At 44.7% G+C, this 15,882-nt stretch overlaps 1 protein-coding gene across 1 annotated transcript in view; it reads right to left on the reverse strand.

The window, feature by feature from the left end:
• Window positions 1-3,563: 3,563 nt before the first annotated feature.
• Gosr1 (golgi SNAP receptor complex member 1) overlaps window positions 3,564-15,882 on the reverse strand; it is a 35,619-nt gene continuing 23,300 nt past the window's right edge. The window contains exons 7-9 of the mRNA XM_021212612.1: window positions 12,802-12,831; window positions 9,946-10,028; window positions 3,564-5,403 (exon numbers count right to left, since the gene is read on the reverse strand). Of these exons, the coding sequence (XP_021068271.1) occupies window positions 5,279-5,403; window positions 9,946-10,028; window positions 12,802-12,831 (238 nt within the window). The 3' untranslated portion in view covers window positions 3,564-5,278. The remainder of the gene's footprint in view (window positions 5,404-9,945; window positions 10,029-12,801; window positions 12,832-15,882) is intronic.

A 15,882-nucleotide genomic window follows, 5' to 3' on the forward strand; every position in this document is an offset into this window, starting at 1 on the left:
TGGCACTGGGTTAAAAGCAGGTACCAACCATATTCGTGTGTTCCTCAAGATGTAAGCAATTTCTGCAAAAGGCTGGGTGTCTGAAATGTTCTCAAATAAGTGGGTTAAGTGGCCATCTGCTAAGAGTCACATCTCCAAAGGAGGCAAATGGAAAAGCACACAGATGTCAGGTCCAGTGATCAAACGGTCATTGCGGGAGAACGCAAGCCTTCCAGTCACCATGGGAATTCACCTACGCAGACGGTTAAGACGGCCACACCTCGTCATTTAGAGTCTAGTGTCGTCTGGGTTAGCATAGAACAGAGCTTTGCACACTGAGCGGGTCTGCTGAGGGGCGGGGGGGGGACTGTAGCCACAGGGAAGAATCCTGCCGGCCCAGCTCAGCCACACAAATCTGTGCCCAGGAGGAGACTTGTTTTTCTCCTGGCTTTCATGCTAAGGCAAATGGCCTCAGCTTCCAGCAACAGACTTGCTACCTCTAGCCATCTCTTCTGTGAGACCAGGGCCTTTTGTGAGGAAAGGGCTGAGCAAGTAAGTGGCCACAGCAGTCGTCCCTAGCAGTCACTGGTTACACACCCACAGAAGGCTTACCTTTAGAAAGGTACCATTGATGCCTTTGCTTGGATGGCCATGTTCCTGGCCGGGGGAAACCAAGGGCTACAAGAGCATGAGCGAGGGCAGAGGGAAGCTGCACTCTAAGAGTTCTAACCATTTCCTCTGCTGCCACTGCAGTTCACCAGCTGCACAGGCAAATGTAACGAACCGACCGCTGCACAGGCAAATGTAACGAACCGACGGCTGCACAGGCAAATGTAACGAACCGACCGCTGCACAGGCAAATGTAACGAACCGACGGGCTGCACAGGCAAATGTAACGAACCGACGGGACCTTTTCGTCCAGCTCTTGGTTAACGGCCTGCCTTTGAAATAAAAAGGCTGTAAAATCCTAAATGATTGCTTTGAAGCAACACCAGAGTTTTTCATTTTTCTCATTTCTTTACCTGACAGCTAGAGTTAAAAGACTTCTTGGAACCAGTGTTAAGATTTGACTTTACGGAGCCCTCGAGCGTAGGGGACACAGCTCAGTGGTAGAACACTTGTCTAACATGCACAAAATCTGGGGTTCCATCCCAGCCAGGGGAAAACAAGCCCCCCCCCCAAGACTCAAGTCCTTTTATAGCTCACTCAGTGGCTGAGCAATGCTCCAGTTTTGTGTCCAATCTGTGAACTGGAAAGGCTACCCACAGGAAGGTGCTGGGTGCTATCTGTGTCCACATGGGAACGCGCACATATGCGTGGGTACACAGTGGGTCGCAAGGTCAGGATCCTTGAGGAAGAGGTAGCACGTCAGTTGGAGGGGATGGCTATGTGCTGAGGAAGAAAGGAGGAGGATCTGGTCAGTTAGAGAAGAGTGGGCTGTGGGCTGCTGTAGGGAGCAGGGTTTCCCTCTGCACTGAGGCACTGCTCTCAAGGCCGTCTTGAGGGTCTGTAACCAGGGCACTAAGACATCAGTACAGTTTACAAGGCTGACCTTTATCTGTCTATGTGGATTGCACACGTTATACTGTTAGTTTTTGTGGTGCTAGGACTCAGAGCTGGGGTCTCGCACATGCTCAGCAGGTGCATAACCATTGAGCCCCGGGCAGCCCTGATAGTGTTAACTTAAGAGATAGAAAATGTGAATAAGAATGTCAGTTCAGGGCCTGAGAAATGAACGAGGCGTTTCCATGTTCTAGAGATTTAAGTTCAAAAAGTCATTGAAGGAGATTTAGGACATACTTTCTGACTAAAATACACATTTTCATCATAACCCCTGACATTTTATGATAAAAGACATCCTTCTTTAAAAACAAATTATGTGTGGGTGCTTTACTTGTATGTATGTCAGTACCATGTCTACGCCTGGCACCCAGAGGCCAGAAGAGGGCATGACACAGTTGTGAGCTGGCATGTAGGTGCTGAGAATTGAACCCAGGTCCTCTGGAAGAGCAGCCAGTCAGCCCTCTTAGCCACCGAGCCATTTCTTCAACTCCTCTCCTTCATTTTTGAGCCCAAACACCACCCAAGTGTGAAGAAGCCCTTGCAGAAATGATGCCACAATCCCAGAGGGGCTCAAGTTATCTCAACGGAACAGATAACCACAGACATGGCTATTTAGATATTTAATTTATTAAATTATATAACAAAGTTTCTTCTATACAGTCAGAAAATGCACATTTAGATGAGAACAAAAATTAAGTAAAAATACAATAATATTGGTTCCAAGACTCTATTTTAAAAGCAAAAAATTAGAAAGTGCATTTGGAAAAGAATGGATTAAAAAAAATCTGTATTGGCATTTTTCACGAGGCGTCAATCGTCTCCCATCGGAATAAAGTATGATAAGAACTGATTTCCCATCACTGAGAGCTACTAGGGTGTGATACAAATATTTTGGTACTAAGATTTTAGATCAAATTAAAAAAAAAACATTCTTTAAGACATGACTCAACTTTTCCAGCTTCTCACCAGATTATCACATTTAGACCTTGTTTCTTGTCCCCCATTCCCTCTGAGAAAGGGGCATATGGGCACACGGGGATGAATGAGTTTGGGGCCCACAGTGGGAAATGCTACATCCTTTTGGAGATCAGGCCAAAGGTCGCCCTCTACGGTAAAATGAGAACAGTGCACAATCCATCATTTGAGTGGGTTTGTTTCCTCTGCTGCATCTGCCACAAATGACCTGGGTGTGGCCATGTATCCCAACCTCTTAATATTACAAGTTCAAAAGCTCAATGAAATCCCCAAAACTCTTACCTAGTTAAAGACAGAAGATAAAGTATTAGAAGTTGGAAAGGCTAGACCCATTCTTAGAAGCCTGAGGCCGAGATCATCAGCAGTAAGACAGGACAGTAATGTGGTAAAGGCCAAGGTGCCCCAACTCCACAGGGCTCACAGGGCGTCAGAGCAGCAACCGTGCTTCCCACTCACTTACCCACACCCAGCCTGGAGGCCCTCAGCTATCTGGTTCCCGGTACAAAAGTGTCCTCAAGAGCGGCTCCTTCCTCACCTGTCCCCACTTCTGATCCGAGTACCAGGAAGAAGCAGAAAGACATTCTCAATAAAAGTAAATGCTGGTATCAAGGAGAAGGGGGAAATCAGAGGTGAGCAGGGCAGGAGGCAGAGCATCCTTTGGCATGGGCTTGTGGATCTCAGTAACAACGGACTGCACATCTTCACCAAGTCACTGGGACACATGGGAAACTGGAGGAATGTACTGTTTGGAGCCAGGGTTGGTGGTCTACATCAGGCAGCAGTCCAGTCTTCCTCCAGGGCCCCACAATGGAAGGTCGGACCCCAGACTCTACAGCTAGTGTTCCTTGAAAGAACTGATCTACTCTCAAAAAGAAGACAAGCAACATAATTCCATCTGTTCATCTGAGTGCAGCCTCCTGGGGCGGCCCAGCTGCTGTGTGGTGGCGGCCAGCAGTGGAGCAGGACCATGTCCTAGCCTACGTGCTCTCATCAGCTTTAGTGAGTGAAACATGTCATCAAACCAGTAGAAAAAACTGGCTATATAGTTAAATAAATAACTTTATTTACGATACTTCAGATTTCATATATGCCCACTATATAACAACCAAAGTCCCATAAAGTCTACCTGAGGCACTAGTGCCAATCAAGGCCCTTTGAAAAAAATCAAAGATAATAGAAGTGTCAGGGGAGAGAAGTTCTGTTCTCTCAAGGAGAATTTAACAAACTTCCCTGATTCTTTAAGGTCTATAGAGGGAAATTTAAATTCCTTTTAAGGGCATGCCCAGTCAACAAGCTGATTAACCCATATTTAGAAAAATAAACCCCATAATTAAGAAAAATATATCAAATGCCTTTCATTCCTAGAATGTATTAACACTTCAACAGCAGAATGTCAAAACTGTCAGTCAGTCCCAGACTGGGTGTCAGTCTATCCATGAGCAGTAAGTGTATCAAGGTGGCCTAGAGGTACCGTCCCCCACCATAGGATGGTGAAGAGCTCTAATATCCTCTCGCTGCCCCTGGACAATGTGCTGGAGGACACTCCAGAGTAGGACCAGCAGCCTTCTCTCTCGGTGAGCACAGATGTTGGAGCCTTTACACGATCCTCTAGTTCAGTGTGACAAGTTGCCAATTTACAGATGCTGAGAAGTGGCTAACCTTGAGAAGCATTCACAATTCTGTCACTGTCCAAAGTAATAGAGAGGTGCAGGCAGGAGTCCCAGCCCCCCTGGGTGGTCATCCTGTGGCCTGGGGGTAGGAAGGAGCCAACAGAGGAGCAAGGGATAGAATTGCACAGGGCGCGAGTACTGTGACATCAGGCTACAGTGCTAACCCTGCTCTAGGCTGCACCACACTGACAGACAGGAAGGCCGGAGAACCACTCTCTCACTGTCTCCTTGCAGTGGCTCATGAGCAGACCTCACTGAGATCCAAGTCCCCTCCCTCACTTCCTAGGAATAAACTTCACATGATATGGGACCGCTAGTGGCAACAGCAGGCACTGACTGCCTGTCAGTGGGAACGCAATTTTATCATGTACAAGCAAATATTAGCCCAATGGAAAAAATAATAAAGCGATGGCCAGGTCTTTTGCAAGGTCTGCCATTCGGATGTGTTGGCGTGGTACAGCTGATGCAGCAGCACTCACAGCTGAAGCAGAGATGAGATGCCCTTTCGATAGCACTCTCCATTTTAGACCAACTCAAACATGAAGCTGGCCTACCAACATCTCACAGGACCTGTGGGACATGGAATTCTTCTTGACTGCCAAAAGTTAGGGACACAGAATAGAATATAGATCACAGAGTATCAGCAAAGGACAGCTGATTTCTCATCACAAGTGTTAAATAAAAGGACAAAAATTACTTTTATTCACATCCAATCTCGTGGCTGAAAGCGAAGCCATCTTTGGATGTAGAGAGCCGGGTGCTGTGAGGAGTCCAGCTCCAAGGCCCGCTGATCATCTGGCCTTGCCAGCCACTGAAGCCCAGCTTCTCAGCTTCTGCCTGATTACCTCCTAGGGAGACACAGCGACTGAAACCTTTTGTTGTTTTTAAAATTAAAAACAGAGTAATGTGTATTAGAAAAGATAGCACAGAAAAACTTCGGCTGCAGCTCAGCCCGACCAGGTCAGAGTCACGGGTGCAGTTTAGAATCCATCTGCTGGCAGGCCCATGGCCAGGACGGTCTTTCTCCTTGGTAGGTTCCCCAGTCCAGATCAGGCCATGAAGGTGGTGGGCAGAGTCCCAGGGTTGTGCTTTCAGTGGAACGCATACAGCAGCAACAGGATGGTGCAGATGCCAATGACACCTCCAAGGATGAGCGAGTCACGCCGTTTCCTAAGGTTGATCCTTTGTATCAGGCTGTTCACCGCAGGAAAGCGGTCTTTGGGGCACCTTGGTTAAGGTCATACTTGAGAGAGGCCTCTTTAATGAAGTTACAGGAATCACAAACAGCCATTAGTGCAGTCCACAAACAACCAAGAATGAGAGACCAGTGGAGGAGAAAGGAGCAACCAGCATTTCCAACTGGGATAGACGCAGTCCACCCAGTCTGTGTATGGTGCAGCCAGAAAGATGCAAAGAGGGCCAGCAGGGAAAACAAGACCAGCTGCCAGGACCCACCGGAGCTCCAGGCTTGGGCGGGAGTAGGCTCTGCAGGGTGGGGCCAGGCCCCACCCACATCCTCTTTCCCCTTTCCTGCCCCATGCCCCTCTCCTCAGAGACAGAAGCTCTGAAGAAAACCCTGTTCCCTCAGCCTCAGGAAGGAATCCTTGTATTTAGGTAACGGCACCAATTAATTATTTTAAAACTTAAGGTTTACTTTGCAGCAGTCAGTATACTGCAGCAGGGAAATGGGCAAAATGTTAGAGTTGCTCTATTTGGGGAACATTAAAAAGGGGAAATTGCTGTGTCTTATACCTTTAATTTCAGCACTCGGGAGGCAGAGGCAGAGGCAGGCAGGTCTCTGTGAATTTGAGGCCAGCCTGGTCTACAGAGTGAGTTCCAGGATGGCCAGGGGTTCACAGAGAAACCCCATCCCACTCCCTGCATGTGTAGACCAAAGCTGCTTTACTGGTAACCATTTTCTCTGAAGTTGCCCTTCTTTGTTGACAGACATTACATCAAGTTCAAAAGACCAATGACCATGTCCCTACCTGAGAAATACCAGTTTGTTTCCCACTGTGACGCTACATATTCTAGGTATTGTATGATCCTGAGTCTAGAATGTGTGTACTGCGTTAGTGCATTTCTGATGAAAGAAAAGGATAACTGACAGGGAAACAGTTCTTAAAAATCAGGATCAGGACACAAGTATCGAAGAGACAAACCTTTTACAAAGTAAAAACTTTTCTACAGAAAAAAATATCCTTCACTTTTTCTTGCCCAAATCAGGGATAAACAAATCCTTTGGTGATTTAAACCTTTATCATGGGGGCTAGAGAGATGAAGGGACTCTAGCCAGCTCAAGCATGGTAAACACGGCTCTGGTAGGCCTTGTCCATCTCCCCATCCCCTCGGCCTTGCTAAAAACCATTAGATTACATCCCACCAAGGTCTATTTATTCCCTTATTTGTCCACTTGCTCCTCCTGAGGCTGACTACCAGGGTCCAGCTATCAAAGTATTAAAATTCAGCACTCAAAAGCCCCCTTTGGCTCACCTAATTAACATGGCCAATTAAGCTAAACACCCCATCCTAGCATGGGGTTTCTCATGTTTTCCCCTTTATAAACCGCCATTTGCTTATGGATATCATCGTCTCTTCTCTATCCACAGGTAGTCCTTTGTCCCATTACTGGACCAATACCCCTCCCTTCTCTCCCTCCTTTCTCCTTGCCCTTTATCCTCTATCATTTGTCTGTGTCTCTTATTCTTTGCCCTCTGTCCCTATGAGGCAAATAAATCTCCTTTGGCCTGAGAACCTGGTCTTGGGTTCTAAGCTGATATTTCTTCTCATGGCTCAGAAGTTAAGAGTGTTTGCTGCTCTGCTAGAAGACTCAAGTTCTGTTTCCCACAACCCACATTGGGTAGCTTACCTGTAACTCCAGCTAGACCCTCCTCTGGCCTTTCTCTGCATGTGTGCTCTTACACACACACACACACACAAAAGTAAAATAACAAAGTTGTGGCATCAGGAAACCTAAACTATGGTGGCTACACTCTTGCTCAGTTCATCTGTGGACCATCCCTCCTTGTTTACACATTTGTTATTGTTGTTTTAAAGTCACATTGGTTCTTATTTACATTTTCCTTCAGTTCATCTTGCAGGCCTTCCCTCCCTTGTTTCTAATAGTCTAGCTCAGGAGTGAGACAGTCAGAAGCATTTATACAGAAGTAAAACAGCCATCCCTTGGCTAGTGACTAAGCTAGTAATGGGCATGGTTTAGGCTGGGGGACTTGGTGACAGCTATTTGGAAAGCTTATGCTTTTCCTAGGCCTTCAAGCTGTGTAGCAGCTATCTCTGTCAGGAGAGATCCCACCAAGGGCCAGGCTAACAGAGACAAAAGGTGGTGAAGAGAGGGAGGTGACATGGGATACCGCAGAGTCCTGCCCGATGGTCACCCTGATACAACCACACTAGGCCCTCAGGTTTGTATGGCAGGCACTGGCCACTGAGCATCCTATAGGCCCTGAGCATACACACTCTTTTGGATGATGAGTGCTTTATCTGTAGCGGGCACTATGCTAGGGTTGGGGGTACTGTTCCTTTAAGAGGACTGGGGGCTTAGGGAACAGACACATTCAGGGAGGAAAGTCACAAAACACAATGAGAACAAAACTGAATGGACAACTCAGTTTCAACCAGTATGCAAACTAACCTAACTATCCAGCACCACTTCTGTTTTTCTTTTGAGAAAGGGACTCACTGTAGCCCTGGCTGGCCTGGAACTCAGAGATCTTCCTGCCTCTGCCTCCCAAGAGCGAAAGGAATTGTGCTACCACACCTGGCTTCTATTTTTTTTCAATAGTTACATAAAATACACTTGCTCATTCACCAAGTTGCCTCTGTTCCTGCTGGTGACTAAGCTTATAGTTTATAATAAATAAGTATCCCAGCTTCTTGTGAAGCCAAGGCAAAAGGATCACTTGAGTAGCTTAGTCTAAGTGCTCTTAGCAGCCTGGGTGTTGTCGGTTTCCTCTTGACACTGAAACATCCCATTTTGCAGAGAGATAAACAACTCAAAGCAGCCTCAGGAAGTCCTTGAAACTGACCAGATTCACTAGGCCCCTTCCTCCCTGCCAGAGTAAACTGAGCTAACATGAAAAGAAGTCTCTTAAAACCAGACCAGTAAGCAAACAATAAAGAAGTTAAAATTAAAACAAACAAAAGAAAACAAAAAAACAAAGACCAGCAACCTGCAAGAGGATCAGATATTGTCACTTGGAAAGGACACTCCCCAAGCTATTGAGCTGCCTGCCGGTTGTGCACTGTGTCCAGGTCCCCTAGCTTTTGTGAGCTGTCACCCATGCTGGAGTGGGCCTTGGTATGCAGCCATCTGAGTCATTTCTGCTCCTGTAAGTCATCCCACGTCCTGAAGTAACCACAGGAAAGCTCAGTGGCTCACCAAGCTGGACACTGATCGTGTCTGTACTTTGGTCGGTCGTAGGTAAGTGTACTGCGTCATCCCAGAAATGACTCTGTATTTGATGACCTTTATGTGAGTCCTGGAGATTCAAATTCACATGGGTGACAAGGAGAGAAGTGGGGCTAGCAGAAAAATATGATGATTTCATGGAAAACACACTGGGGCCTGGGGAGATGACTCAGTGGACAAAAGTGCTTGCTACAGAAGCATGAGGAAATGAGTCCCTGGACTCACAAAAAATGTCAACGCACAGTGCAAGCACCTGTAATCCTCATGTTCCTATGGGGAGAGGCTTATGGGCCAACTAGCCTGGGGTAAGCAGAGGAACAGCAGACACCCCATCTCACAGTAGGTGGAAGACAAAGACTGCTGTCTGAGGTTGGCCTCCGACTTCCACATGCGTGCCACAGAAACATGCAGTGCACACAAAGAAAGAAAGATCATGGGAATTTGAAATGTGAATCTCTACTTTGCCAAATTGTCCTGGCCCTGTGGATATGGGCCAGGCCCCTTTCTTGAGCCTACTTTTTTATCTGTAAAAAATCAAAGAGTCCCTACTCTCTCCCCTCTATGGGATAAGAGAACGCAGTATGGGTAGGGCAGTGCTGTGTAAACTGTCCAGCTTGTGTGAGCACACGTGGTTTGGGATGTATGTTTTTACACTAGACTAGTAACAATATTGACAAAGGACTGGAAAGTGCCAAGCTATGCCAGGGACATCCTTTTTCTTAGGTAATTAGATATCAGGATAAAAGTGTCCTTAAACTACTAGGATGATATTCACCTTTCGAAAATCACAAGTTCTTCCTCACAGTCATCTGGGAAGAACCCCTCCACCCTGAGCGTCTCTGATGCAATCTTATCTATTTTAAGTTGAGAAGCTAAAATTTTAAAGCAGAGGTCACAACTGACAAGCGGAGCCTCTCCTCTGCCCTGGGACTTGTGTAGTCACAATCTACCAACAGGTACAATACACCTGCAGTGTCCCCACCCCTTCCAGGTACCTGCAACTGACACCCTCCAAAGTGGCAACTTAAACCACAGTGTGAGGCGGGGTGGTCACAGACACATGCAGGAAGTACTAGTGTGGAGTCAGAGCTTTGAAGGACAAAAATAATTTGTGAATACTTTTATAAATATAAATCTCTATAATGAAATCTCTGGTGAACTGTTCTCTAGAAGTGGTGTTAAACATAAGTTTATCACAAAGTAGAGAAGTCCCCACACGATGCAATTGCTAAGGGCTCTACCAGTGTTCATAATGTGTACCTCTACCCCAATCAAACGGAGAACAAAAAGAACAAGCCCTTCGTCCCACCAACATTTCACAAAGGATACTGGCCAGAGTGTTCATCTTGCTGTGAATTGACTTGAGCATTCCTCTCTGGGAAGTCATATTCTCTTTTGTTGCCATAGCAATGCTTCAAGGGGAGAAAAGAGACAATTTGAGTTGGCATGGGGGCACTACCTTGTTCAGATCTTCACCCCTCTAAATACAAACAGAAAGCTACGTGAGCAACCGCTCCTGGGGTCAGCGGCAATGGGTACCAATCCCTGCCCAGCTGCCTGCTCGCTGTTACACAGGGAATCTTGTTATGAGTCATCTTGTGTTTTCTTCAAAGTAACAAAGAGACAAATCCTACATTACAAAGCTCCTTCAATGGCTTAAAGAAACCAACCACTAAAATCATTTTAATCAGGAAAAACTTTCAAGAGGAAAGTAAAGAAACAACCATTAAAAAAAAAATCATGAGCATAAGAAAGGGGCCCAAGTGACACCCACATTCAACCAGTTCTCAACATATAAACAAATGGGGACTGAAAATTCGAGAAGACTCGGTAGGTAGATCTCGGGATTCACTAAACACACTGAGAGGGGAAGAATGGCTCTTTTACAGAACAACCACGCTGACGACCTGTTGAGAATATGAGTTGACCCTCTTCTGCTGTCACTTCCAGTCAGGTATTTTCATGATCCGCCCCGATAGGAGGATCCTAGAGAGTAGGGTCAGCGTCCACTTTGGTAAGTAACACATAAGAGAGTGCTTTAGATAGTAACATAAAGAATGCAAAGGCGGCAGTTTTGGTTAGATGTGATCAAGAATCATGGCACTCATTTGAAATAGTTTAAGAATAAAAGATACTCTAAAACTTATTTTAAAAAGAGTTCTAGAAATTGGGGGAAATGTTTGCTAGATAGGTCCTGGTGTACCTTCGACACCTTTGCTTCCACGGAGCGTCCAGAACAAAAAGCACTCACTCTGGGGAAGGACTGTTTGAATCCCTGGTTCCCTTGAAGCCGGCCAGAGGGGCGACATAAACCTTCTCGAGCAAGCGCTACAGGAAGCCTTGGAGCCTGGCAGGGAGCGGCTGCAGACCCGGTGCTCTCGGGGCTGAGGGAAGAACTCAGTTCCCTTGGCGCCTGTGTTTGCAGAGGGTCTGAAGCCAAGGGGCTTCCAGGCTCCTGGAGGAGACAATCATCTAGCCCATCCACTGGTGGCCTGCATGGGCAAAGCCTCACAGAGCAGGCTGTTAGGTGTTTACTGAAGAGAGATGCTAAAGCAGTGACAGTTATTCAAAATAATTTGAGAAGAATAAAATGAATGTATAAGAAGACACATAGAAGGATATTTACTGACATAAAAAAACAAAAAATACCCAGCAACAAGAATATCAGAAAACACCCAAAGAAGCCAATGACCTCAAAGAACAAAAGCAGAAAGGCTTAAGTTTGGCAAAGGCTGTTTGGAAAAATCAAGGAGTGGCTGTCTAATGAGTGGTCAGGAAATGGTCACTGAAGATAAGAAAGAAATGGAGAGCTACTGACAGGCACACAGGTGACATAAAGAAAGCTGAAGAATGAGACTGTCTTTCATAACGACGCAAGAGGACCTGGGAAGCTATCTGTGGGGCTCTGGCCAAGGAAGGTGAAGCAAGTTTGTGTCACTAAAGTGCACATAAATTGGTGGTACTGTAAGTGGTCAGTTCCTTAAAGGGGGCAGTGATGAAGGCCAGGCAGAGTGTCATGAAGATCCTAGAATCCAGGCCACTGCTTCCCAAATGCTCGGAGTACAGGCGTGTGCCATAATGTCTGGCTCAGAGGATTCTTGAAAGCATGAGGAAGAAATGAAGGCAGCAGAAGAAATAGAAATTGACTAAATTCTGCTTGAAATTACAACAAGGGCCTTTATAGTCTTATAGAAAGTAAGAGAACCCCAGCCTGCAGTAAGGGTCTCTGGACCATACAGGCCTCTGGTTTTCTGAAGGGGAATCATCATTATTATCTCATGTGCACTTGACTCACAGTGGATGTGCATTAAAAAATAATTTCCACAAAGCACTTTGTATTCCTTGGAGACTGAATATTACATTAAGTTATTACCTTGTTGAATATGCATGATTTCCAGTACCACATAAAGTCTATCTAGACATACTTTTCTATCTATCCCATCATCTGGAGTTGAGCTGAGTGAAATATAGGCTGTTATTTCAAGTTTCAAATACTTAAGAGATAAAATGAAGCTTCATATATATAATGTTTCAAAAATGATAAATCATGGATATGCTTACTGGAACTTCAGATTTCTTACTACTATTATGAACTAAACATAATTTCCTATTTTTAAAAATTAATTTGCCTTGTATGTATGAGTGTGTGTGTGAATGTGTGCATTCATGTGCCTGTGTGTGCCACAATCCTCATGCCATCAGAGGATGGCCGTTGGGAGTTGGTTCTCTCCCTCCACCAAGTCGGTCCCGAGGATCTGGTGGTCAGATTTGGTGGCAGGCAAGTCTGTTAAGCCATCACTGTCTCAGAGCAGTGACTCAGTATAAATGTTCTGGCCCCAGAGATATAAGAGACTAATTAGGGGATCCAAGTCTTCAATATTAGTTACTAGTCATGTGATCATAGGCAACTTCCGTAATCACTTTTTTGTTTGGGAGAAGGAGTCTACTGATCAATGTCTATCTCATGAACCTGTTACTAAGAAGATTAGATGCACTTAGAAAGTAAGGCCACAGCAGAAATGCATTACTGTCTAGTAAAACTGTCATCGCTTAAGGAGCATGACTTGCTCTTCTCTCTAGTGAACAGGGCTGGCTTGATCTGATCATTAAGTGTGCAAAGACAGCAGTGAAGCCGTGACGCCGTGATGCCGTGACGCAGTGAAGCACCACAAAACCTACTCCTACCTTATTGTTTCTTCTATCAGACGATCAGAGCTGAAAAAGAAAGTTGAAATTTTGAATTACTAAACATACATTTAAGCATTTCTTATTTTTCTATGTGTATAAATTCTATAGCCATTTCTGTATCTAGAATAATTAAGATTTTTATTTTTAGAACATCTAGAGAAAAATCCTTAATTCAGCCATACATGATTTACATTTTGCTTTTATTTCTCAGATTAAATCTTCTGGATTATGTGTGTATGTGTGTGTGTGTGTATGTGTGTGACATTCTTTATTATTTAAGTCTGGCTAGTTTTAATGACTGCATTAAGGAGTGAAAGTTAAATCTAGATAACTCAAAGTAGTTACCACTATCCATTCAAAAGTAAGAGTTATAACCAACTTGTTGAGACAGGTGACAGACGCAGTTCTGATGCTTCTGATTAGTATCATTCAAACATCAGGGTCCCTTCCTTTGGGGGGGAAATATTTTTTTTTTTTTTTTTTAAAAACTAAACTAGATCTCAGCTCCTCAAACTTTGGAATGTAAGACTGTGGACACAGACGATGAATATGCACCTCTGATCTGCAGAGTGCGTATGTCCAACACTGTGGACCATGTAAGAAACAGCTGCTCCAGGAGAACTGCACTGAGAGCTGAGCTGGGTAAGGGGCAACTAAACATCTGCGAGTGCAGAAGCAAGTTTCCAGACACTGCCATTGTACTTAGAGTGTGCATTGCCCCAGCCACTTCCTTCCAAAAGAGTTAATTACTCTGTTAGTTTATCAAACAGAGCACTGAGGTTTCTATTTAACAGTGATATCAAGTTCAGTAAAGATGAGTTCCATAGGAATGCCAAAAATACCTTGCATAACTACAATTAAGAATTTAAGCCGGGCATGGTGACGCACGCCTTTAATCCCAGCACTTGGGAGGCAGAGGCAGGCAGATTTCTGAGTTCGAGGCCAGTCTGGTCTACAGAGTGAGTTCCAGGACAGCCAGGGCTACACAGAGAAACCCTGTCTCGAAAAACAACAACAACAACAACAACAACAACAACAACAAAGAAAGAATTTAAAAAGCGGGCTGGAGAAATGGCTCAGGGGTTAAGAGCACTGTGTTCTTCTGAAGGTCCTGAGTTCAAATCTCAGCAACCACCACATGGTGGCTCACATCTATTCATAATGAATCTGATGCCCTCTTCTGGTGTGTCTGAAGACAGTTACAGTGTACTTACATATAATAATAAATAAATCTTAAAAAAAAAAGAATTTAAAAAGCAATAAAGACAGTGATTAAAATCCAGACAGATGTCTTGGAACTCACTACACAGGTATGCACCACCATGCCTGGCTTATTTATAAGTATTTTGATCAAACATTTTGGTAGGTAAAATGAAGAATTTAGAGTCAATAGGTGTGTTTAACTATAACAGAAGTGGAATGCTTCAGAGTTTCCACTTATTTTCAGTTATATGAATGTTTAAAAGGACTGAGGGTTGGGATGGCTCAGTTGGCAGGGTGTATAAACTGAGTAGTGGCCCATGCCTGCAATCCCAATACTTGGAAAGTAAAGGCAGGAACAGAAGTTTAGGGTTATCCTAAGCTATACAAGGCGTTCAAGGCCAACTTGGCATACTTGAGACCTTTTCTCCAACAAACAAAACCAACAAGTACATAAACAGGCCTGAAAACCTTTAAAACCAGATGAATCCCAACATTTTATAAAACAATAAGGAAGCACCTTCTAATTGGCTTTGATTCTCTTACATATTGAGTAAGAGCTAACCAGAAATATAACTACACACACACACACACACACTCCACCCAACCTACAGCACAGTCAAGGTTCAAGCATGAGGCTGTCTGAGCCCATGTCAGGGACTTCTCATGCTAGAGCTCATAAGAGAGGATCTAGGCAAAGGCGGCCTGCAGATGCACAAGCCTATGGGGATGTTTGCTCTAGATCAAGGCACTTTGGTGTTTCTTAGTTGCTCTCTAGTGTAGGCTCTCCTTTTATTGTAAAACCTTTAAAATGTATGTTTATGTGTGTGCTGAGCATACACAGGTACCCGTGGAGGCCACCAGAGGGCATCAAACCTCGAGCTGGGGACTGAAAGCAGTGCTCTGAAGAGCAGCTCACTCACTCGCTTGCTCCAATCCCTCATAACTCTTAACATAAACCACTCACATACCCCAAAGTCTAGCTCAAAAGCTGTTTCCTTATGAAGCTTTTCCAGATGCACCTATGCATACAGGCAGAACCAATTCTCTATATTATGCCCTGGTTACCACCATGAGGAACTGTTATGGGGTCACAGCATTAAGTACTTCAGATAGTATGCTACAGCAGTGGTTCTCAACCTGTGGGTGAGACATGACCTCTTTGGTAGTTAAACAAACCCTGTGACAGGGGTCATCAAAGACCATCTGCATATCAAATATTTGCATTACAATTCATAACAGTAGCAACATTATATTTTGAAGTAGCAATGAAAATAATTTTATGGTTGGGGGTTACCCCAACAGGAGGAACTGTTAAGGGGTCACAGCATCAAGATGTCTGAGAACCACTGTGCTACAGAGACAGAAAAGGGTTTTACCTAAATCCCCAGTTAAGACTTGAAAACACGCTCTCTCAGAGGGAGGCACACCTGTTTACTACTCCTCTAAACATCATGGGTCCCAGGGGTAGAGAATGACTTTCATGCATCTTTGGTTCCCCAGGGTCTAGAACAGTACCTAGCACATAGGACGTGCTCATTAAGTGCTTAATAAATAAACAAATAAACGAGTAACAGATATTTCTAGCATTAATAGAATAACAATCAGGATTAGCACTGAAGTAATCCTTATAATCTTCATAAGTATTCCACAGCAGTATACATACACATATCCTTATAATCATAATTTTATAAGCCCACATCATGACACTACCCCCATTTGAAGTCTTTTCTTTAGGAAAGTCATGTGCCATCAGGGCACATGACCTTAATCCCAGCAGTTGGGAGGCAGAGGAGGCAAATCTCTGGGAGTTTGAGGCTAGCCTGGTCTATGGAGCAAGTTCCAGGACAGCCAGAAAAACCTGGTCTCAAAAAAAAA

Source organism: Mus pahari, chromosome 14 (genome assembly GCF_900095145.1).
Source record: "Mus pahari chromosome 14, PAHARI_EIJ_v1.1, whole genome shotgun sequence".
NCBI classification, from domain to species: Eukaryota; Metazoa; Chordata; class Mammalia; order Rodentia; family Muridae; genus Mus; species Mus pahari.